General features: G+C 35.5%; 1 protein-coding gene across 7 annotated transcripts in view; it reads right to left on the bottom strand.

Moving 5' to 3' along the window:
* The window catches only part of DENND4A (DENN domain containing 4A), a 58,787-nt gene that overhangs the window by 15,429 nt on the left and 17,042 nt on the right, over window positions 1-26,316 (bottom strand). For all 7 annotated transcript variants that reach the window (XM_067305650.1, XM_067305651.1, XM_067305649.1 and 4 more), the window contains 16 exons: window positions 25,270-25,439; window positions 24,320-24,561; window positions 21,898-21,964; window positions 18,401-18,459; window positions 17,564-17,708; window positions 16,826-17,001; window positions 14,422-14,522; window positions 13,715-13,933; window positions 13,329-13,474; window positions 7,542-7,675; window positions 6,533-6,668; window positions 5,705-5,911; window positions 5,464-5,592; window positions 5,052-5,196; window positions 2,888-3,004; window positions 1,091-1,231 (listed from right to left, as the gene is read on the bottom strand). In XM_067305650.1, coding sequence (XP_067161751.1) covers window positions 1,091-1,231; window positions 2,888-3,004; window positions 5,052-5,196; window positions 5,464-5,592; window positions 5,705-5,911; window positions 6,533-6,668; window positions 7,542-7,675; window positions 13,329-13,474; window positions 13,715-13,933; window positions 14,422-14,522; window positions 16,826-17,001; window positions 17,564-17,708; window positions 18,401-18,459; window positions 21,898-21,964; window positions 24,320-24,561; window positions 25,270-25,439 — 2,334 coding nt within the window. The remainder of the gene's footprint in view (window positions 1-1,090; window positions 1,232-2,887; window positions 3,005-5,051; window positions 5,197-5,463; window positions 5,593-5,704; window positions 5,912-6,532; window positions 6,669-7,541; window positions 7,676-13,328; window positions 13,475-13,714; window positions 13,934-14,421; window positions 14,523-16,825; window positions 17,002-17,563; window positions 17,709-18,400; window positions 18,460-21,897; window positions 21,965-24,319; window positions 24,562-25,269; window positions 25,440-26,316) is intronic.

Genomic DNA, 26,316 nt, shown 5'->3' with positions numbered 1-26,316 from the left:
AGCGTGGTGAGGTTCAAAAACAAGCTCAGTATTATTTGTCCACTGAAGGGTCAGATGATAAAATACACATAAAAGCGAGTCAAATCATACTACTCAAGAGTGTTTTGAAAGACACCATCAAGAAAAGTCTTAGATCACAGAATCACAGAATCACAGAATCACTGAGGTTGGAAGGGACCTCTGGAGATCATCTAGTCCAACCCCCCTGCTCCACCAGGGTCACCTAGAGCACATTGCACAGGATTGCATCCAGGCGGCTTTTGAATATCTCCAGAGAAGGAGACTCCACCACCTCTCTGGGCAACCTGTTCCAGTGCTCTGTCACCCTCACAGTGAAAAAGTTTTTCCTCATGTTAAGATGGAAGTGTCTGTGTTTCAGTTTGTGCCCATTGCCTCGCGTCCTGTCGCTCGGCACCACTGAAAAGAGTCTGGCCCCATCCTCTCGACACCCTCCCTTCAGATACTTATACACATTAGATGCAATTAGGCTCCTCTTTTGGAGAAATACTCTATTATCGAGAGGTCTGAAAGCTAGGGACAGCAAAGGTATCCAGGAAATGGCAAAAAAAGGAACACTTTCTAATTGGATAAATTTGAAGTAAAGCCAAAAAGTTGTTTTGCCAGAGCATGTAAATTCATACTTGGAAGTATGACATTTTGGTGTTTCAAGCACAGCTGACAGTATAACAGTAATCAGATGTGACATTAATAAAGACTCGTGAAAACAGTTGAAACTTTCATTTAATTATACTGGATAGGAACATCATCTCTGGCCTGAAGGAATTTACTAGTAGTCAGTAGGATTTTGTTAGCAGATGTTAACTATGGCCAAAAAAGACAAGAAGGAAAAAGAAGTATGGAAATATTCACACGGACATCTCCTTGACACAGCATATGCTGACTCTAACTAGACTCGCTCCTACAAAGTTGCCAAAATGAATTTTTTTGACCACTGCCATTACACTAATAAAATACTGAAGGTTTTATGGACAAAAGAAGTCATAGATATTACTTACAGCTCCTTTTAAAAATGAAAAGTACATAATGAAAACTATACAAGAAAAAAAAAGTCATTTTCTCTTCCACTTACCAGTACTAACTTCTGTTACTGTATTGTCAACAGTACCATTGAGCCGCACTATGCTAGAAGTGGATTTGGCATTACTTGAGTTCTGGTAGTTTAGTTTAGGAAGGCAGTCACCACTCCCTTTTGTGCTCTCCACTTCAGACACTGTATATACAAAAAGATACAAAGAGTTTTTTAGAATCAAGGCAGCTTAATCTCAATCTCAAATTTCCATTACCTACTAGATACTTCACAAATAATCAAGTTGCACTTATACCATGATGCATAGGTTATCATCAACCTGGGTAGAGGTTCCCAAGCTAGAACTGCACTATGGATATTTAATTCCCAGCATTACTTTTATAACTCAAAGTTCCATAAACTTCTGTGCAGAGAATTCAAGTAACGAGTATTTTCATGCCAAAATTTGTGGCTTTTGGGTATAAGATGACCTTTGTTAACTTGCAAAGGATAGGTCTAAGAGTCAGAGTAATATTTTCTCCTGTCTTTGCCAGACCTCAGGGCCAATGGGCCTGTCTCTGTAGAGATCTAGTTACTCCAGTAACAGTGACTTTACAAGAGAAATGAAGCAAACCTGTTGCAATATTTATATTTGATATGGAACGACAAATTCTGTTGCCAGCTGACTACTCAGATCAGACAATTCCTTGTCTACAGGAATTCAAGCAATATCATATTCTGAAGATATACTTAAAGGTACAAAACATTTCCAGTGCAGAATTTTATTATGAAGAGCTGCAAATGCATCTTAATTATGGCAATTAAGAACAAAACAAAAAAACAAAAACAAAAACACCACCAACAAGCATTAAGCAGAATTCACATTTCTGTGCCTCTGTCTCTAAAGGTTTTATTAAACCTAACTAACCTACCCACCATCGTACAGGTATGTTCTTATGAACCTGGATAATACTTGCACAGAAGTTTTCAAGCAAACTGAAGGAAAGATTTTAATGCTGTAAGGAAGATGGAGGTAAAGGGAAAATATTCGAGTGACTTCTCTAGTTCTGTGTTTTCTCATCTTTTGCAACTCTTGAGCTCAACAAGGCCTAGTGAACTTACAAGTAGTGGAGAAAAACATACTGAAGGAAAACAACTGAAGAATTTAAATTATTATGTTATTAGGAGAATTTTTATTATGAAGAGTATTTTCAGTCAATGTACATGGGAGCCTGAAGTACTTGTACATTTTTAATACAAACTCTGATCTGCTGCATGCTTGCATAGAGTCTAGGCTACTCAGCTGCAGTTAAAAGGAATCATGAGCAGCAGCTATAAAACCCGAGGTGTGTGTGTGGGAAAACAACCACAACCACCACCACCAAAACAAAAAAAACCCCAACCACACAAGTCCAAAGCCCTTCTCATTTTTGATGCATCTCCGAGATTCAGAAAATTCCACAGAGCTGAGTAATTTAGACATGCTCTCAGAGGCCTGCAAAAACTCAGTAGTTCTCTTCTTATGGGATTTGGAAACAAAGACTAGTGAAAGAGGCTCTGCTGTATATGATATCTATAAAGCAATTTTTAAGTGATAATTACAGCTTAATGCTTTTGTCATTAAGCTTTTATATCACCATTACTGCTTATTTGAAAGGGAGAAGGGAAAAAGAACTAGTTTTAAAAGCTAAATCAATAAACTTCAAGGAAATTAATTTCAGAGAAAAGAACTTAAGGCATGGACATAAACTGGCATTATCATGTACATTCATTGTAAAAGAATAAACTGCCCCACTCAGCTCTGCTGAAACTCCCACTTATCCACAGTGAACTAAATATCTGTATTCACAAGATACATACGAGAACTGGAGTCACTCTCTCTCTTGTCCTCTTTTTGCTCTTGTATATCTTGAAGACCAGTTTTCCCTTGCTTGGCTTCTTCTTTTAATGCGTTACTGCCACAGTCTGAAAGTCCCCCTATCATAACAGCACAATTGACAGAATAAAGATGATTATGTTATTTAACAGCATGACATTATTAAACAGAATCAATTGAATAGCCACAGTAATTCAAAGGCCTCTTTTGAAGTATATTCCAATTAACAGTGAACATTTTACCACAAAAACGTAAGAAAAAAACCCCTTTGAATTACACTTACAATATAAACATTGAAATGATGTTTTACAGGATAAGATTAAAGGGATAATATTCAATGTTTTTTCAATACTGTATTACAGCATTGCTTGTCTTTGATTCTGTTGCCCTGTTTATTTGCTCAATCAAAATGTCACATCCTTTCAAGAACTGAGAGGCACCTGAACATGATTTCTTTTTAGAGTTGTAAGTTTTTCTGAAAGTTGAAACATCTAATTCTCATGTTTCTAACTAGAAAGTAAAAAAAAGTTAAACAATGCAGGAGCAACTATGAATTTATTCACAAAATAAGATTAAAATAACCAGCACCACTCAAAAAAAACCCTATGTGAAAATTCAAGCCACTACCTGATAATTCCTAAACCACAACACTGATCCAAGTGTTACTAATATAGTCTGACTGAATTATTTCAAGAACCAAATTTACTTAACATTAAAATAGTTCTTCTCCTTCCAGGTTGTCCTAAAGCATTAGCACCAAAACAAAGCAAATGAACAAAGCAAGTAGAAAAGTTTGTTCCCTGTAAACAGTAAGTGAGCACTTCAGGTCACACATACTCCATGACCTTTGTCCAGGTCAACAAGAAGTCTCCAACAGTCCTCCAGCTTTCTTTAGGAGATTAACTCTCATGCAGCTTGGGAGATAAGAGTAAGCACTGGTTCTGGAGGGTGTAACATGGCTTAACATCATCTTCTCCTCCTTTTCCCTAAAGATGCTGCACTGAGTGTCTCCAGAGAGGGAAAAACCCATGTTGCTATTTCAAAGTTAACAAAGTGTTTTGGAATTTACGGATAAGTTTTTGGCACTGCCTAAATAGACAGAATGCATTCTAGTTATGTGTTTTCATATAAAAAAATCTCTAAAAAAAAAATCAGGTAAAGTTGGAAGCAAATTCTATTAATTATATAAGTTATAGTTACTTAATAAAGGACTAATTTTACTTCCTTAGTTTACATAATCTGAATTGTGACTAGTATTACCAAGCTTTTTTATAGTGCTTTGCACAAATGGGTCTCAAAAGTGGTTCAAGGTGGTCAGCTTCATCAAGGACAGACAGAAATAAAGTACATTTGTTCAAGGTCACCCAGGATGCCAGTGATAGAGCCAGGAGGACAACTGTGGTCTCCTGAGAGTCTAGGTGAATTATTTCAGCCCTAAGGCCATCATATTTATTTTGTATGTCAGAGGAAAGATTTGTACATATTTGTACAATATAGTTTACAGGTTTGCCAAGGTCAACTACAACTAAACGTATTACTCGCTATATTGCTGTACTTTAAAACGTACTATTTTGCTTTACTGACAAGTTATAAACACTGTGAAAAGTAGTACTTACGAAAATCACAAGCTAAGGGTAATCACTACTAGAATAGTATAGCAATCAAACATATTGCAACTTTTTACTAGGAAGAAAAAGAAAACCAGTGTCCAGTCTTGTAAATTATATTCCAGATAAAATAAACGCGAACATCTCAGCTGGTACACAGAACCTGCAAAGCATAGTCCAAACTCAAAGACTTGTTCTAGTTGCATCTCAACTAATGTCAAAAATAAACAAATAAAAAGGAGAAAAAAGGGAAACGAGACAAGCCTAGACAGAAGTTACTGCCATTCATAAGACTGGATATAATATGAAGGAGGACAAAAGTTACGCAGATTTCAGGTTCATATTTTGTTGCCATGAGGACCTGATACAATGAATAAAGAGCAGACTATTTGGGATTTAAAGACAAAAGAAAAATCTGTTTTATAAAAACAATACATTAAAGTGTTTTAAAAAAAGTTTTATCAAATTCACAATAGAAAACTATTTGAAATACAATTAGCTTATCAATGAGGAAATAAGAAAAAACATGTGAATACTCTACCAGAAGGGGCTGTATGTGGTGTGCTTGCAGGTAGTTTTTTCAAGGCTCTTTTAAACTGTGCTATTCCTAAAACAACATTTCTTATTTTCATCCATAGGAAATAGCCACCTCGATTGCTTGAAGGCCAGGTACTTTCCAAAACGGCCTATTTTGGAAATACCAAAGTCAAACGAAGTCACCATAAGGAACAATGAGGAGCGAAACACTAAATTCAATTCAAATTCGGTATCATGCTGCAATTATAAGGCAGATTTCTAACCCTACAAAAGTTAGAGACGACAACTTTTCTCTTATTTCTTAGGATTACCAGAAATGACAGAATTAATCTGAATTGCTACTTTTTTTTTTGGCTGCTTTTATTTGCCCATGTAAAAATGCTTTGTTTTTTTTCCCTCTTTCACAAAATACTTACCTTATTGTAATAGCCATAAGTAATGGCATTAGGGTCAACACCAGCTTTCTGCATTTCAAAAAGAACTCTCACTGCTAGTACAGGCTGTCCATACTGTCCACACAGTTGCATGAGCACTCGGTAGCATACCTGAAAATATACACTTTTAGTATTTTGATTCTGTAATCAAACATACACTCCATTCAACAACAACAACAAAAAAATACAGGCTGCTTCTGGAGTTTGGGGTTTGCTCTTTTACCTCATCAGGTGGATCTATCTTTTTGGTATGCATTTTTTGTAGCACATCATATGCAGTTCTCAGAGCCCTGACTTTTGAATGGCACACTTTGACATATGCAGGAAGGCAGATAAACCAAAGACCGTAGCAGTGACGCAACAAACACCTGGACCACAGTTGAGGTATGGATGAGTACTTCTTAGCAATTTTATGTGCAGATTTGATTTCCTATAAAGAAAGATAAAGATGATTTACGTATATTTACACACATATTATATAAACCTTCTACATGTTAAGAATTGAACATGTATCATCAGACCTATATAAACTGGAACACTAACATGAACAACATGTTCAATGAAGGGGCAAAGAGAATGAAAGCAGAACCTGGGATACCAAAAGCCATTGCTGCACAATTTCACCCTCCTAAATTTCAAGGAACATAAGTTTCTGTTTATTATTTTTGATTTGCATTTTTTGCAAGATACATGAGAAAGTTAGAGTCCCTCTTAAAGCCCTCAAAAGTGAAAAGCAATCAAAAAGTGGTCATGGAAGCCCAACAATTTATGCTCACAAAAAAGAGCATGAAGACACTGAAGGTATAGGACAGCATAGCAAGTGATAATCTATGCCCAGGGACCCTGAACAATACAGTGCAAATAAGTGCAATAAGCAGAGGTAAACACCCAAAGAAAAACGAGCATGGCTACCCTATATTCACCTTCTCAGTGATGAACGGTTAGCTACACTGCAGCCATTGCCAGTCACTCTTTGTAGGTTAATACAAAATGAAGGCAGCAATCTGTCACTTTTCAAAACATCTCACACAGTAAGAATACTTGCAAGTACCTGTTTAGTTCTTCTGAACATTGGTGATGGGCTGTTGGGACTACTGGCTTTTGAGGACAGTTTGTTATTTGGTGTTGTCAGAAATACTTCAGGCCGCTCAAACAAATCTAGTTTTAGAACTGGGAACCCACTGTAGCTGTAAAAGAAACATGTCACAACTTCTACAACGCAGTTCCAAAGAAAACGTGGCATATAATTGCTAATGAAATCAATTACACTAGAATCTACACAGAAAATAAAATGTACAAATAAAACTTTAAAGAAACTGTTCAAGAAGTTGTTTACTAGACTCTGCATGCTTTCACAAGCACAAGTTTGCATAAAAAGAATCTCTTAACCTGTTACTTCAGTGTAACCAACTTATATTCCTATTTTTGCTTTAATAGCATTTCTTTTAATTAAATGTGCCAAAAGCATTGGTATTGATGCTAATCCAAAAATATCTGTGTGGATTAGTCTCTAGTGAGCACTGCATGACACAGATGTTTATAGAAAAAAATCAATATGAACAATATCAAGCTATCTGAAAGATTATATTAGATTTTAAAATGTTTCTCACAGTTAATGAAGAAACCAGACAGTCTCATTTGACCTAATTGTTAAACTAGTTACACCAGTCTTCCCTGATTCTGAGAGGTATCAGCTCCTTCAAAACAGGAAGCATCTGCAGCTTGTACCATTATCACAGCAACAGCAGCAGCAGGCCAGCAGACTGGGTCCATTAATTTCAATTTTAACTTTAAAAAAAATAAATGTCAACAGCTAGCACAATGTTCTGTGAACATACAGCTGGCTTTATTAGGTATTTTTGATTCTGTATATATACACACAGAAAAGTCATTAAAACTTCAGAAGAGCTGATGCCAAGCATTTTTATATACAGATTTTTAATTTAAGCAAAGGTACAGGAAAAACACATACTTCATGGCTATCACAAGAACCTAGAAACTAACTGTAAAAGGGCAGCAATTATGATTTTGGCTGGTGCCCTACTGTTTCCTTAAACTACCTGTATTGAAGAGGGTGCTCTTCACCATTTGGCAGATGAGGGATCTCAGGTGGTGTTATGAAAACGGTATGCTCACTCTTGTAAGACTCATCCAGCTCTATAAGTCGTGTTTCCCCAGTTTTGTCCATATCTACCTGGAAAAGTGATGTTAAAAGAAAAAGTAGTTATTAGTGCTAGTAGTTATTTTCTGTTGTTACAGCTGTATGATCTAGCAGGGCAAAGGATGTATCAGCATCAGAGGACTGCATTTTAAAAGTAGGGATGCCTTGCAAAGTTAAAATTAGAATAAGAAATTTTATCATTTTTGTAAACTACTCAGAAATGACAGTCATTGTTTAAGTTAAATGTACTTAAATTTCCTATTTGCAGGTATTATGGAGGTTAATCTTTCTGAATAAGAATATTTCTAGAAATTCATTTTCAAACTGCAGCACTAACTTCAACTCTGTTTATCAATATGAAAAAGGAGAGCTATGATTTTTCCCTCCATTTCAACCATTGGAAACAGCAAACTTTATCCAATTATCTGATGTATTGAGAATCTGCAGACAACACTTTTGCAGAGATTACAGAAATACACACACATTCAAAGAAATGACACAATAAAAGCGTGTAACCTATCTAACAGAGGGAAAGTCATCTGAAAGGTGTGGGTGAGGGGCAGCTCTATGATTTTTTTCCTCTTCCAGATAACCTGATAGCTGTATATCTGAAAATACAGCAAATATTGGTGGTCCTGTGCTCAAAGCTAGGGCAGAAATTCAGTTCAGGGACAGTATTGTTTCAAGCTGCCTTCATCATCATTAAGCATAAACTAAGACTACAGTTGTTTTCTTCATAATCTTTTGTTCTCTGCTTTCTAGATCTTTGCTTTATCATCCTGCTGTTGCCAAGAGAAAGGCCAGGTAGATAAATCATAGCAATGCTACCTTGAAGAAAAAGTGCTTAGCAAAATTAGGGGCTGGAGAGCACTTCCGAGGAAGGTTTTCTGCAAGGTTTTCAGAGTGAATTTCCCAAATAAATGCCTGTGCTTTAAAGACCGTGGCAGACACATGCTCCCAGGCTCCAGACAAATCTCAAACCGTCAAACTGTAAGACCAAGTGGGAGAAAGATAACTTTTTTTGAAAGCATTTCCCGCACTGCTTCTGCTTGCAGGATGAGGCACCTCTCCAAGAGCTGGCACCATAAGAAAACCCCATCTACTTCCTAGCATACCGAAAACAATTTTTATACGCATGTTTATAGATGCAGTGTTCAGCTCAGATACTGTTACAGTTTACATTTTTCATCATTGTTTAAATGGTCATTTTGTTCTCTTCTGGAAAAGTGACAAATACTGTCTTCCTGCTCTTAATAACTGGATTATCAATAGTGGCAAGTGTACATTGTCCCATTCAGAATTGAAGTTCTCTGTGGAAGTTTCAGGTCCTTTTTTCCCTCAAGTGTTTCACAATGCACTAATTTAGTTTGTCATTTGTTCTACAGTGAGATATCACCTGAGTTATTCTGAAGAAACTCTTTACAATGGCCATTTTGTAAACCAACTCTCCAAAATGACCCAGGATAAACCTAATTCTCAGGGGAAAAAGAGCAGGGAGGTGGGGAAAAAAAGAGAATAGGATAAAGATGATGACTAATAACAACTGCTTATATGTTAAAGCTAACAGAAGCATACTGAGATTAAATACATTTTAAATGGAAGAGTGCTGATCAAAAAAGGTCAAAAATGCCAAACTATCAGACAAGCCTTCTGCATGAAACCATGGGTGGCAGTCACATAAGTTACATGGTGGACCTAGAGGCACCACCTTCCAGGAAAGCCAAGTATGATCATTCACTGCAGAGACACTAACAAGTGAATGGGTGAACATGAAAACTGAAGAGGAAGCTTCCAGCAGCAACTAGACTTGGTCTCGGCTGTGAAGAGCCTGCAAGTTTAGCATTGTTCTGTTCTTACCACCTTCTGTTTTGGTCAGCACCTAAAATAGATTGCGGGTAACACTGTAGGACCAACAATGAAACTGAAGTCAGATACTGTGGACGTTTGATTACTACTGATTATAACTGTTTTGAAATAGGTATATCAGATACAGCAATTGGTCTAAGTCAAGCCTACAAGCTTAAACCCCGTCAGTTCCCCAGCCCCATGAACTCATTTAAACACAAGACAATCAAAACCTTCAGTGACTAGAGTCTACTTTTGAAAAAACTAATAAAAAAAGGTGGTTTTTTTTCCTTCCACTGAATAGCCCTTTAATGAAATGAAAACCAAATTAGAGCCAAATAGTACATTATTTGAATGAAACAAAAATGAGCAACCTGTGGCACCCAGGAATATATGCTCTTCATGCCTTAAAGCTTAGTACCAGCAGAGTCATGTACAAAAAGAAGCATCTCCCACAGTTCTCTCCCACTAGTGACGTGGAAATATCAAGCAGTTTCAATAGAATTCTTAAGCATTTAAAATTTGATAAACATACAAAGAGGGGCTCTTAATTATAAATTTTACTGCATGAGACAGATGGAAAGTATTAGCAGATCTAATCAGTCAAGTAGCAAGAACATATGGCTCCTGAAAAGTAGAAACAAATGAAACTACTTGGTAATTTAAGTCCTTCTGAGGATGTAAAAAGCCCACGGTCACAAATTTCAGCAGCAGAATATATTAAAATCAATAGCTTAAATATGTATTGAGTTGAGACAAATTTTGAATTCCTAGGAAAAATGGAAACTTGTGAGACAATTAAGCCACATCTCTCAGCAGACAAAATGGATAATCAATTAAGAATTTCTGCTGCTGCTGCCTAGGATAAAATAACATGTGGAAGAGATTACTCTTCAGCTTAAAATGTTCTTATATCTGAGGCAGGTGTTAGATTATGTTCTCTAGATAACTAATTTCATGGTATATAAGAATTTGTCTCAACCCAGTGGCTTATAACTACCCATAAGAAAGTGTTCTAACATCATTCAATCCATGACATTTCATGCAAATCCTTCCAGGTACTGATTTACCTAATGAACCAGATTATTGGAATCTTCCAAATTAATCATATGCATAAAGAAATCTTCATCAAGGTAAAGCATCTTGGCTAAAACTCTAGTTCTTATGACGTTCCTTGGTATATTTTAGTACTTGACTTTTTTATGTTGCTCTAAGAACATTATCAGGAATAAGAAATCGGGGCGGGGGGGGGAGGATGAAGTAAATATATCATTGTCCAAAGAAATCCCACATGAGAATCCATGTCCCCACGTCAATGAAATCTTAGCTTCAAAAGTAATTCTAAAGCCATGGCAAACCCTAAATGCATAATACTTCCAGTATCTCAGCTTTCCCACATTTAGCAGTGGCAGAGAAGTAATTGCCCCCTTAATAAAACTGACATAAATCCTCAGATCAGAGAAACAGAAGTTGGAGAAGTACAAGTATGCTCTGCAAGATTTATTCTCATAGCATTATCACAAGCATTTTTTGTACTAGAAAGAAACTGCCCATAGCATCAGCTAGCAAAATAACTGTACTGGAACAGATGAGTCTCTGCTTCAGCTGTACGACCTGCTACTTAGCCTTCCAGAAAAGGCGAAAGCTCTGAATAGATGCACATATTATGTGCAGTCTTCACAGTGGCAACACCAACTTAAGTATTACTTTTTTAGAAGAACTGTTTGAATTCCCCAGCAAAACAACTTTAGCTAGGACACCAATTTCAGTGTCCTCAAATCATTCTATAAAATGAAACATCACAGAGAGAATTTGGCACTTATTCAATTGTCACATTTTGACTATAAGCCCTATTTAACATTAAGCACAGAGCTAACCAGCAATGCGATGACAAATAAACATTGCTCAGTAGTGTTTAGACACTGGAGTATATCCCTGTCTGCAAGACTTTCCATTTTTAAACCTGAATTGGCATACAGCAAAGCAAATGCTACATGCTACAGATTTTTCACTGAACTGTAAACATAATGAGGCAGATGTCTTACAGAAGCGTTCGTAATTAAATCAATTTACAATCCACAGATACTTGCAACTGATACTGTACCACTGCAAAGCACCTTTTCAAGAACTACTCCTAATAAAATACTGAGGCTAGCTAAAGCTACAAGGAGCATTACGCAGCGTTAGACCATGCTTTTATATTTATCCCAAACTTAAGACTAATTGCTTTCATATTTGTTTTCAAAATATCAACTCATTTCAGCTCTTCCACTTCACTCCCTGTAAATAGGGATTTTACCAGTCTTTAGTATTAATTCCTGTGGAATGAACAGCAGGTGACCTACTTTACAGGAAATCCTAGACAACACATGCATTACTTAAACATCAGTGTCCCAGAATAGAATGTTCCAGGTAACTATTAAGATGAAAAGTAGGTCTAGAATTTCTTATAATATTCATAAAAACTTTTATGTTACAATACAACCAGTGATATAAGACTGTGGGTTTCAGTTTAGTTCTTCTAAAAAACCAAGAGCTAATGCAAAACAGAATTTTCAGTCACCCTCAAAACAGTTTTGTAGATCCTCTTTGGAAATATAATGAGTTTTTAAAAGTTTATACCTGTACTTTGCTTGACATAACCCTGTAACACAGAAAATGAGCTTCTGACAGTGCTCAACACTGTACTAATTTGGACCTTCCATATAAGTATCTTCAAATTTTTAAAAATCTGAATGATACGTACTTTCACAAAATATTCTCAACTATAAACCTATTTTGAACTGGGAAATCCAGCATTCTGGATTTAACCATGAGCTACTGCTGTGAGCTCCAGTCCAGCAGTCTGCTTAGAAGTTCTAAGCTTATTTAATGAAAAACACCATTTGTGATCATGTACCACTTCCACACTCACTGTCACATAATCCTTGACAATTGCTTTTCCTTCCAATTACAGAAGGGAGAACAGCCCGGCTACAGACAGCAACGTATACCATTAGTGCAACACAGGAACAGGATGGTAGATTAAAATCACTCACAAAAAGAAGCATCAGCCTAGGCAAAGGTTGCAAAGGACACATCAAAATGAATCTTGCTAACTTAGGAGATGCATCCAATCCATATCCAACATTTGATAGCAAAGTCATTAGAAAATACTCTTATCCAAGAGAAGAATATTAATGCTGTATTTTAAGGATTTACAACAGCAAGCTGGTTTTTGAATTAAGGGAATCAAATGATTACAGTATCAATGAAAGGAGAATTGATAAAGAATCATTTGTTTTAATTATTTCAGTACAATTCTTCTACAACTTAGAAAGTCATCAGAAAGCCATTAACAGAAAGAAGTAGACAGCACATTGTTAAAAAAAAATCAAGTAAATCCCTATTTATAATGATTAAAACATAACAAGACTGAGTTATACCAGTTAGTGTACTGCTCATCATACCCAGTCCTAAATTGCTGCATAAAATATTACACATTCTATAGAAACAAATGCTTGTAATTCTATCTATAATTCTGCACTAAAGAACCTTGAACTCGCTCCTTTAGAGTCAGAGTATAACATTTCTTGCTATGGGCTAGTATTTCAAAAGCTTACAGGCATGTATGAAAAGTAATTTTGATTCATTCTTGCAATACTACATTTAGTTTCAAGAATGTGGGCTTCTTTTTAGTTTCTGCTTCAACAAGAAAAGAAAATAGAAGGGTCCTGTCACTGAAAAAAGAAAGGAAGTGAAAGAAAGAAGCATGAAGTTGCCCTGCAAATATACTCTGCCATGTACTATATTAAAACAATGGCACAAGTGAAAGAACTAGACACATATGGAGCATACATACTTTATCTACGCAGTCATCAAAAAATGCAAGGCTTGCATCCTTATCACTGACAAAAGAACATTCTTCAATGAAGCGAATAAACATTTGAGTTTTGGTCATTAGTGTGTAGAACTTCTGATGTGAACGATCTCGACTTTTGAGGAAACCTGCAAAATGAAATAAAAGCATAAAAGAATGCCTAAACCAAAAAGTCCTCAAAAGCCAGCACACATTCTAATAAGCCATAATCTTTTCGATAATCTTTGCCAGTACTATACAATTTTTTTCTGCGCTTACATTTCTACCATCATTCACCACACTAATGCAGCAAAGGTTTTTGTTCTTTATTTAGGAGAGAACCTAAAATAGTAAATTAATATACACAGAACAAAATTATGACTGTTTACCTTGTAGTTCAAAGAGAGAACTTGCATCTGTGGCTGTTTCAGAAGGTGCCTCTGTTATTGGCCTGAGATAAGACCTGTAACCTTTTAGTATTGAGGCCATGAAACACAGAAATGCTTCCTGGATCTCCAAATCTAACAGATGCAACTTCTTCCCAGAATTAAAATCATAGTCATTCATTGCTAATTCCATTAATGCATCTTCTCTTGGTCTTTGTTGCACTGTGAACAAGAGTGTTATAATGTTTCACAACAATTTTTTTCAGTATTGACAAAAATAATTCTCTTCATTCTACTAATTCATTAATTGCCAAGCTCCGTTAAGTTCTGTAACAGATTAAAATACAAGCTATTAAATTAAATCATTAGTACAACAATGAATTCAGCTTGACATTACACATTGCATGCATCTCTGCATAATACAAAAAGAAAAATACATTTACCTTTTCAGAAGTGTGTGTGTATATGTCTGTACATATACACGCACACACACACACATATATACACATATATATACGGAAGTGCTCTCCACCCCAAAAGCCCCAATGTGACTTCAGCTCTTGCTGAACTAAAAGATTTTTCTTTTTTGTAGAAAACATCATTATGCTTGGTATAATGGGAGACCTAAGAACATCATATTTAACTAGTTATATTAGCTGTTGTGGCACACAATATCCAATGTCTGTCTTATTCTGTACTTCCCCACTCACATTCTGCCAGTTGTTGATATAAATTACTTAAAGTGTTCATCAGGTTTTTGCAAGGTTTCTTTGGTAAGATCTTCCATGCAACAGCTTTCTTATCTCCAGTTCTAGAAGAACAAGAAGAAAAGTAGAAGCATATAGGACTGTGTCCAGAAGATTTTTCTACCCCACCAGAAAAATGGGAAAACATAAACAGTGTGCTACACTAAAACAGGACTGAAGGATTGAAAGTCCAACAAAAAACACCCCAAACAAACAGAAACAAAAAAAGGGCAGAGCTGATTTACTATATGGAGATTTGGTCACAGTCATCCAACCAAATTCCCACATTTCTGGATGATGAGTATGCAGTCATACTCATTAGCACTGAAATAAATTCACTTAGAACTCATGAAAAAGATGAATAATAGTATTAAGCACCTGTGATTATACAGGCAACCAAAGACAATACTTTCAAAGCTGTAATTAGTTAAAATAGGACGGAGACAACTAGAATGCTGGTTGCAACCCAGAAAAACATTTGATATGATAACTGCTTCGTATGTAATACAGATTAATCTGGACTTAAATATATTGCTATCATAATGAAAAAAATTACACTGTTCTTTGTCAACAGAGGGCACCAGCAAGCCTCAAGACCTCATCCGTCACAAAACTGTAAAAATCGTAACCATGTCTGACACTTTTGCTAATAAGCTTCCATATAATGCAACAAAATTAATTTGTTCTAAGAAAAACGTGTAAGAAACTAGCTAAAAGCAGTATCAATACAGAAATAGCTGGAAACAGGAAGTTTGATTAATGAATATAAAGCTAACTAGACAAATAACATAAGGAACGCTAAAAAAAAATGTTCCTCTTAACCAAAAAAGTAGCAAAACCAAACCCCAAGTTATCATAGTGCAGTTTCAGCTAGTCACTAAAAACTTGAGAGTAGAATTGCTGTACAAATTTGGTATCTATATAAACTCCTTAATAAAAATTTCTATTTACAAATACTCAGCGCACACAATCATTCTCTAAATCCATATGGAATTACTGAAACAAATGAGCCCATAAAAATAAGAAAGTTTAGAAAGGAAAAAAATGAGTGCCTTAAGTTTTTAGTTAAACAGGGTGATGCTAAAAACTGCTGCCAACAGAAGCATGATACTAAAAAACAAACAAACAACACCCCCCCCAAAAAAAAAACAGGCCAAAGACTGAGAATACAAAAGTATAAACTACTTGAGCATATTAAACATTATGCTGAAATACAAATTTAACTAGTTTTGGATTTTTTTTTTTTAAATCATGAATTCAAAACCTTACTTCTTTTGACTGTTTTTATATCACTTCATCACAACGGAATAAACAATACTTTGTTTTGAATATTGTAAGAATACTGACTTGGGAATATCTATTCACAGAATAGGTGGGGTTGGAAGGGGCCTCTGGAGATAGTCTGGTCCAATCCCTGCTCAAACAAGCTCAGCTTGAGCAGGATGCCCAGGACCTTGGAGATATTCAAAACCCAAATGGATGGAGACTCCACAACTTCACTGGGCAACCTGTTCCAGGGTTCAACCACCCTCACAGTTAAGAATTGTTTTCTTATGTTTGAATGGAATTTCCTGTGTTGCAGTCTGCACCCATTGCCTCTCATCCTGATTCAAGAGCTGAAACAGCTGATCTGTAAGTTTGTGGTTTCATTCCAATCTTTTCTTCAGGCAAAATTACTGGGAAACAAGCTACATTTAGGCATTTTCGTTGTGTTGCCAAACTCGTGTACATTGGCTGTTGATACTGTACCTGACTGGGTTTAATAATGTTTGCTGCTACCCCTTACTAGCCTGTTTGATACTGGATGACTAGTATTAGAGAAAAATGCAACGCTTCATACAGTTCTGAAGGAGACATACTATAATACCATTATTTTGGCTTGTAAATGATGGAATGATTCCAAGTCTTAATTGAGACTCATTCATGAAAGCTTATGTCTCTAAGTTAGAGTTCCTGTCCATATATGGAGTATAATTTCACTGTTATAATTTTCAAACAGATCCCCATATGAAGACACCAGAATCTCTTTAACACTATAAAAACTGATCAGGGAACCAACAAAGCACGACACTATGGCTAATCAAGGAAACATGCTAATTTGTGAAGTACGTTTTTAAAATAAAGCAATAAAAGGCAACAATGCTCCATGAGGATTGTAACTCCACTCCGCAGTGCTGGACTGAAAAATAAAAGAGCTATTATTTCTAGTATCCTCATTTCAAGAAAGACGATATATTATGAAGTTTAGCAGTTTAAAAAAGTTCAGAGGTTAAAAAACAACAAAAAGCTTGCCCAAAAGGCTCCGCTTTGCCTTTGGAAAAAAAAAAAAAAAAAAAGCCCAGTAGAAGAATCATTAATAAATACTTACTGAGAAATTGTATTGGTATCTAGGTCAACACAGCTAACATCTGGTGGAGGGTCATAGAGATCAAAGTATCTTGAATCAATTCCCACTATGAATGGGCACGGTGCACTTAAAACATCTGCCAGTGCCAAGGGACAGAGAGGAATGTATGGGCAGGGCCAGTGGAAAGGAAATATCATCTTTGAAAATACACAGAGATAAAAAAAACGTAGGTTAAACATGTATAAAGATACAGACTTAAGTATAAAAAACACTTAACTAACTCTCACTTTAAAAATTACTTAACATGGCAGGTAACAGAGCAGTAATACTGAAATCCTAGAGGCTGATTATTAAATAAAGTAAGATGCATTCATTTAGTATAGTAGATTGTATGCACTAGAGGTAGCAAAACAATGCTTAGTGAGAATGACAGAACTAATATGCATCTAAAATGCCTTTACAAAACAGGATACAGTTCTACGTGGGAAATTCAGGAACTTGCCTTCAGTGCACTGTGATGACCAAACAACATGCTCATTTACAGTATTTACACACAAAGAGCTAATGACAGTTAATTTTTTCCTGCTGTCTTCATGTACTACCATTACAGAAAAAAAATCTTTGTTAGAGATCTCTACTTTTTAGTCTTGTTTTTAAGTAATCTTCTAGTCCAATAGCACTACCACTAGTTTTAGATTTTATCTGAAAAGACTCTTTTTTTCCCACCGCTTACAAGTATATTAAGAGACCATTACTTACAGAGACTAATGCCTCTGTCACACTAGTAAGGACAGAAGGTCGCAACGAGTGGATGAGAATTTTATGTTCCGTCACAGCAAACACAAGCAGAGTTACCGCGTTTTCAGGTCCTAGATTCTGAAGTAGTGTAGAAAACCTGCCCCCACTGTTACAGGATATAAACAGATAGGTAAGTAACAAGGGAGCAGAAAAAAAACATTTTATAACAAAAGAGAAAACAAGGCACAGGATTTTATAAACTCTGCACATCTCTTTCAAAAATGACTGCAAGGCAGACATTTTAGCACATTTCACTGTTCAGTGAAGAATGATTACTTCCCAACCATAACCGTGATTACTTGAGACTCTTCAGCCAGTCTAGACTATTTTCAGGATGCATGCATGTATGTATATATATATATATATATATATATATATATATTTTTTTTTTTGAGTAGCAATTTCTAGTGGGGCTGCCTATGTGCTGTTACTTTTACTGTTCTCATGTACACAGACATTAAAGTTAAGATAACCACAGAACTCCTTAAAATTACCCACAATTCAAAAGTTTTACTGTCCAGGGAGCCTGGGTACCAGCTCCTAGCAAAGTGGGTCTAACAATCTACATTTTGCTTCTAGAACCACCATGATTATCTCAAAAAACACAGATACTGTGATTAAGTACGTCTTTGTCAGGGTACAGGTTCAATTACACAGAGTATCTGAAAATAAAATTTAACTACAAAATGCACCATACAAGGAAAGTTAATTTGCACAATTACAACTCAAAACATCGTATCTTTTCAGCAATTTAAGTCAGAGTACATTTCACAATTAAGCAGAATATACTTTACTTGCCTCAGTGGAAGAGGTGATGACACAGGTTGGCTAAGAATCAGGTTATCATGTGGAGATAGCTAAAAAAGATTTTCAAATATATTCTTTTGATTTTGAAATTGTAAATATTTATTAGAAACCACAAAAAATAGCAAAGAACATTTAAAGATAAAATTAAAACTAAGTTGAACCTTATACAGCCCAGCTGTATAGCACTATGAGAATGAAGCATAGCATTACATGGTACTTACATTTTAATAACAACCAGGCAAAGTACACGCTTTCTTAGCTGGAATTGAATACATTGCATATTTATAAAAGGGAATTTAAACTAGCTAATACTGCAAAAAAATCAAATATACTAACTGCTGAAAATGAAGGTTTCTGTATTTTCAGGGAAGTGAGAATCTACAGTTCATGCACAATTTCTGTGGGGTTTATTTTTTTTATTTTGGATTTAGGGGAAGACGAGTATGGAGGAAATGTGTGAAGGGGAAAAATAGCAGACTGCATTGTAAAGTAACATTTTCTTCAGAAGGCAAGAGAATTAGGCTCAGCTGGTAAAAACTGCTCAGCTCAGCTTTGACAGAATCCCTGAAATTTGCATTAGTTGAAGATCCAGACTAAGATCTTATTAATGCATGTTTCTTCCGTACAGTGATTTGACATCAAGAGAAATCACTCTCATATTCAACATGAATAGGAGTCTAATGAGTACAAGGGTACAGACATGCAATCAATTTATCACAGTTCAACTGACACGTTTTCAGCCCATAGTAAATCCAAGGTAACAAGATATAGGTTAGCTTAATCCTCTTTGCTAAGTCAAGTGGTCATGCATTTTCTATCCGTAACGTATAAGCATACATGCAAGCAATAACAGTAATTTAGTAAGTCACAGGAACAAGTACAACTAAGCTGCAAGCTCAGACATTCTTTAGTAATAGTTCATTTTTGCACGTTTCTCCTTGGATCCCACTGCAGGTAAGCAGACAGCACAAGTCAGAACTATCAGATGAACTAGTAACACAAATGTCGAAGCACCAAGTTACCTAATGCTATGCCTAGACAGGCATACAACAGGCACAGCGTTAACAAGAGTCCACTGCAATGGAATATTGCATTCTTGCAATTTCATACACCAGAATTTGTTGAAGGCTCATGCTACATTTAGCTTCGATGACAAATCAAGACTGTCATATCACTTTATGCACTAGATTTGTCCTCAGTAAGTCCCTTGTGACATTTACCACCATCCCTTTTTTCAGTGAAAGGCTTCAAAGAACCTGTTTTCTCAGCCTGAGGTAACCTTCATAAACTACTCCCAAAGAGGAAGCATCAGCCTCATGTCCTATGACTTGTATTCCAGCAAAAGCAGATAAACACACTCAGGTATCTACTCAAAGTGTGTCTCCCTTAAGCCGATGAGGCGCTCACTGCCCCCACTCTTCAGATGAAGAAATGTATTACTGGATGTGCTTTTGAAGTTAGCAGGTTGTGAATATGTCACTAGAACATCTGTATAATAAGGTGGCATAGGACAGCAAGAACGGAGTCTAGCAGATTTCAGACCAGAAACAACCTATCAGGTGATGTCAGCTGGAAACAGGCAATCAGAAACACTCCTGAAAGTTTAAGAATTTCAGAGAAATTATAGTAAATTAGACACATGACATGTTCTGTCTCACTTGTAACAGATGCCAAGAAGGATCAATGAATGGGTCACACATCCAGACAGGCGTACACGCAGTTCCTAATATAGATCAGGTCTCATGTGCAGAAAGCATACAGGCACTTACAAGAAGACCTACAGTGACACATACTCAGAAGAATCTGCTATAACAATTACTTAGCAAAAAGGTTTTTTTTAAACCAAGTTTGAAAACTACCCCATTTTTTAAAATAATGAGAGAAACTACAATTTCCTCAGTAAAACAGAATCCTTAAAGTTTCTAATTTTCAAGGACACAAAGGTTTCCCCACATTATTTTGGGGAAAATATCTTAGATACAATCACCTGTGACTTTGTTCAGCACAGTATCAAACACTAATAACTCAAAAGTCCCTTGAGGCAGCTTGAAGGAAGCATTTATTTGTAGACCTCAACAATCACTGCTGACCTTAAAACCTGTGTACTAATCACTTGTACTATCAGTTAGTACAGGTGTACTACCAGTTGTACTAACTTGACACATGATAGCTTTTTGAAAATAATCTTTTCTTATAAGGTAAGGTGTCATATAGACATATAATTTCACTTCACTCACCTAAGGTGCTCAGACTTTGTTCCAGAATATACACCAATATATATTTTGATACAGTTCTCTAAAAATTCAGACTAAAAAGTCAAATGATTTTCTCTAAATTCACTTATACTTCTCTATCAATTTGTGTTTAGTCCCAGCATAAATATTTTATTGAAGGCGAATACACAGAAAACCAGGATTCACACACAGTGGGTTTTGAATTGAACTTTAAAATCATAATAGAAGTGACAAAAGTGTTGGATACAACTTCAGTATAAGTGTTATCCAAACACTTTTCAGTAATGGTAATAAACATGTCTAAACACATAAGGAGGATCTTATTAATATTTAATACATACTATAAAGACATAACCCAAGATTTTATTTACTCTGAAAGACTTCCCCTAACACAGGGGCTACCACACAAAGACTGAAGACTGCACAGGGCTCTCCATATTTTATTTTACACAAGTAGTAACGCAGAGTAACATATTATTTTGTAACAACTTGTTCAAAACCACAGGATTGGTTGAATAACTATAACTGGAAGAGACATCTGTCTTCTCTCAGCAATAAATTTTTTTAACATGTCTCTACCTGTTTTGCCTCTTAGTTGGGGGGGAATTTAATAACACCTCACTTCAGAAGTCTCCGAGATAGACTCTTCCTCTCCTACCAGTAGTCTCCATGGCTGGTGTTTCAAATAACAGGTAACCCAGTTCTCGTATTTTGTATTGTTTCACTCACACAAGGTAAACTATGCTAGATTTTGTAGGCAGGGTCATATTTGATAAATCGTGCCTCTGTTGAATGTGCATGACACTTAACATACAGTTCTTACTGAAAACGGTATGTAAAAGACAGAATGAAGCCCTTTGGGAGCAAGGGTAACCATGAATAATATATTCTCCACATGTGGTTTAAAAATTTTGTTTACACTCAGTGTTCATACAGTAGCATATTTCAAAAATGATTGCAGAATCAAACAGATGCCAATTCATGCAATCTTTTCATTAATTTCCATATACTCTAAAAAAATTTCAGTTCTGCAGTCACTAAACAGTATCTTGTAACAATTTATTGAAGTTCTAAACTAAATTAGAAGCAGAGATCTGTAAAAGTTAAATGTTTGAATTTAATAGGAAAAAATCCTGAACATAAAAAAATACCTGAACATTTGCACATAAAACCCCTCATTTTCCATTCACTAAACTGCTTAACAGCTAATATGCCATCACTCAAGACATAGCTATGTAAGAAATTTATACTTACCTGAACTAGAATTCTTGGCCTCTGAGGGGATGGAAAGGGAACTTTATGCATGAAATGGGAAATATGTCTAAAAAGGAAAGAAAAATACTGATTTAATAGAAACTATAAGCTTAAACTACTTTGCCTCAAGACAAAATTGCTGCCAGTAAGAGCAGTGATTATATAAAAATGGCGCATACTTATTCAGAAGACTGAAAGTAAAGGAACAGTCCAAAAACCCTACAGGAGATAACGTGGCCTCCAGGACCTGTTTATCTAGTAGCAGCAACCAAAATGGTAGACTAGATTATCTTTCAGACTGCAGGCTAGGTCTGTGAGGCTGACAAATGACAAAGTTTTTTTTTTTTTTTAAATAAAATTTGTAAAGTAGAAATAGTGAGGTTTCACTATTACAATGCCATTTTACAATCATTTTTCAGAGACTGACTGGGGGTCGCACTATACCTCAATCAGGTACTAGCACTGAAGTTATTTGCAAAAATATTCACAGATGAGTAGAATCTGGGAGAGGCATTAAGTTAATTCATTTCCTGCACATGCCTACCTTCAAATGTGAAATGTTACATAAGATTAGTGATCAAAAAAGTGGGAGATTCGGGTTTTTCTATATAGTACAAACCCACAAATATAAATGCTTTGAAAGTTGGACAAGTTTTTAGTTCTATTTCTATAAACTGTTTGAGTTTACAAATAAAAACTCCAAAAGTCCATGTGGGAGTTCTACATAATACATATTTTCAAATGAAACTATATTCAGTCAGTATAAAGTCAGCAAGCAACAAGAAATCTGTCATAGTCCGTATGCCACAGCGCGCACACTATTTTCTGCAACTCTTACTATTATTAGGACACATTTCCACTAACAAACTTTTGAAGAATTTCACGAATAAGCATTAAGATTTATACAGAAGACTCCTTTTAAATGCTTCTGATTTAAAGCTATATATTTCACACACGCATTTCAGTGTAGCAGCACATTATGACATGAGATACAGATGTAAAAACATTTTTACTGTGTTTTTAGTTTTGCATGCCTTTGCTAAACTTAACCTTAGGCTGTAGCTCTACAAACACATAAGTGGCATTAGCCAGAACTACTGACAAAAGCAGCAGTCTTGCTGTCCCCCTGCCACTCCTCAACCCTGCAACTGGCCTCCCTTGTGTCAGCATCAGCGTCCGTACAGCCACAAGGTAAGTGAGAACAGGAAAGGAACGGATTTGGGGTTTTGTCTTAAAAATAAACAAACAAATAAATAAAAATCAGTGCATGATGGTGGCAGAAATATGGAAACAGCCAGCAACTATCAAGGGAAAGACCTGCTGCTTGCAGAAGCAGGGCTGACTGAAAGTGTTCCAACTATGGTCTTATTTCAAGGCACACGTGTATGGCACAGAAAACCTTCATCATTAAAATAGCCAAAGAAACTAGACTACACACTACACTAACTTCGTGCAATGCAGTATAGCAACACTGAAATTATCTACAGTAAATCAACTTCTCAGTCTCCAATTCTGAGAAATCAGAATACATGTAAACAAAAAACTGCAAAATCAAAAAAAAAAAAAAATCAATAAAACACTTCTCATTCTATTCATTTCTAAAACTCACAAAAATGGCCAGTTTTTTAAAAATGTTTATCTTTTCATTATTGGAAGTTTACACCGAGAATTTTTTAAAAAGTATAGTAGATACAGAGTAGAATAATAAATAAGCAGATAATATCACAAAAAATGCTTAATCTTTAAAGTAAAAGTCTCAAAAGTTTATATTGAAGTTCAGTTAGAAAAACACTGATGGTATCATAATATAAAAAAAGCAAATACTGACTTTGAAATCTGATGTATTAGGTTTCTGTTAGTTAAATGTTAAATGGTATTTCACACCAATTACAGATATCAATCACTCCTTGGATATGAGGATTTCTTTTGCATTTTAAAATGAGGCTTTCTCTGTGTCTCAAGCAAATTAGATTATTCATCACAAGTAGCAAAAGATTACTAGTGCAACATAATTCAAACTCAATCTGCTTTATTCTCTCTCACTACACAGTGGATAAACATTTGGAAACAAAATGCAAAACTAAACGTATTGTTCTCCTAACTTTCTGTATGTAGCAGTGTAAGAAAGGGTATATAATCTTATTTCTAATCATTATACTTAAGAGTCCAAAGCTAATTAAAAAATTTTTTTGGAGATATCTTTGCAGGCACTTAAATTCACAATAATAAAAAAATCTAGACTTTTTCAGGAAGTACATAAAAACAGATACATTTGCCCAATGGAGAAAAGTGCTTGATCAAGTGTAATCATTATATTTAATATTTAATGACTAAAAGCAAAAGGATATTGTAGGAAGGCTGTAAGTAACAAAGAGCTCAAAACAACTGAAGTGACTATTAAGAGTTCTTTGAAATTACTTACTTCTCAATGGGTAGAACATGTGGACCAGAAATGGAGTAACGATACAGAAAGGTAAGAAACTTCTTGAAAGCATCAAAGAAAGGCCAGTGAGAGAGCAGACAGATGCATTTGTTTGTTTGAACTGTTCTGCATGCATCTGACTTTCCCTCGACAGCAGCTGCTAATCCTAGTTGAGATTTTTGTTTCTCAGTCAGATTCTCTTCAGGATACAGTTCATAAAACTGAATAGCAGCACCATATACCTGCAGACAACATGATTTAAAGTCAATACATTGGCCTAAATCTTCAAAGTAGCCTAACAAACCCCAAACATGCAAGGAAATCAAGTCTATGTTATTGACTGAAAAGCTAAATGAATACGTCATCTTTTGAAGCAATTTATTCAGGAACATTCTTATGGCTGTGAAAATCCAGCCTATTATTTAAAATTCTTAAAGCCATAAGAGTAATTTAAGAAAGGATTTAAGTGAAACAGAAAAATTATGATTATACAGAGTACAACTACAGTCAATTGCATCTAGAATTGCCTTTTAAACTATTTTAGGATTCCTTTATAAGCAACTCAAAGCAGTCTTCCTCTGAAATTCTATTTACTTCATAGAACAAGTACATGCTTACAAAGCCGTTTACATGTTTGTAACAAAATCCTGACTACATATACATAGAAGTATACTATCAATTTTTTTTTTTTTTAAGCTCTGTAGTTCCACAGAGCTAACAAGATAGGAAAGCAAAGGAGGACGAATTTGTACGATCAACAGCCCAGCAGTGAAATAAATGCAAGTCACCTTTTACTTTAATAGTCTTTGAATTCAGTCAAAATGAACACATTCAAATCTGGCTACAAAAATACCCATTATCATTGTTCTGAACAGATATGCAACCAATTTTTTGTTTAATTCAAATTATGCACAATGTACATCCATGTCTTTGTAAAGCTTTTTAGATACCTTTTCTGCAGAAGCTCCAGTTAGTACAAATGTAGAAAAAACTGGTAGAGGGTATTTACTGTTAGAAGGCCAACATTCAATTGTTGCACCCATAGGTAGACAAAAGAGAGGCACAGATTCTGGTAATGGGAATGACTCGTAATCTTCTTCTGGATATCTGCATATTAAACCTATAAAGGCAATTTGTAAATAGGCAGTTACAGAAGTAATAGCGGAAGCCAATTTGTATCAACGCGTTCCATAAAAGCACACCCATAAAAGCCGTATATGAGCATATACTCATTTCAGGAGATAGTAAAGGAAAGCTGTAAATCATCATGCCTAAAGTATAGCTGGAAAAGGGTGGCATGCTCCCCACTGCCTGCAGGGAAACCACCTGACTAGAATCCAGCACTGAATTCCTGATTACTACTCGAGAACCTGTTCATAACTAATTTCTCTTTTTCTGTTTACAGGCTATGTGCATCATGACTATCATTATATTAGTTTACATTCATCACTAGTATGATTAAAAATTTAAAATTTAGTAAAAAATGTTAACCTGAAACATTGAGAAATAAGACTGATGTTTTAAATTATTGTAAAAGGAATTAGTTTTTACCAAAAAAAAATTTCCAGGAAAATCTGATAATGGAAATGTTTGATACAACATACATTTTCTGGAGATCAGTAGAACTGAACCAATTAATTATGCTGATCCAACTCAGCTGAGGAGTCAGCTTATGTGGTATCAGACTAATGCTTTAGACAATTTTAAACATAGCTGTAAGACACGAAGTTCTGAAGCAGAGGCTCTTAACATATAACTCTTCAATTACATCATATGTTTGTAGCAATCTATCCTTTCCTATTGTCAACCCAGGGGACTGCAAATTTGAGAAAAAATACTGCACAAAAGGATTTAAGATTTCTTACAGCATTAGAGGATATAATCACTACATATTCTTTTCTAGTATACAGTGCAAGTGAGCAGCAGAGGTTGGACTAGACGATCTCCAGAGGTCCCTTCCAACCTCAGCTACTCTGTGTTCTATGAAATATTAGTAA

The sequence above is a fragment of the Apteryx mantelli genome, chromosome 15, assembly GCF_036417845.1.
Source record: "Apteryx mantelli isolate bAptMan1 chromosome 15, bAptMan1.hap1, whole genome shotgun sequence".
Taxonomy (NCBI): Eukaryota; Metazoa; Chordata; class Aves; order Apterygiformes; family Apterygidae; genus Apteryx; species Apteryx mantelli.
This window is presented reverse-complemented; position numbering and strand designations above follow the sequence as displayed.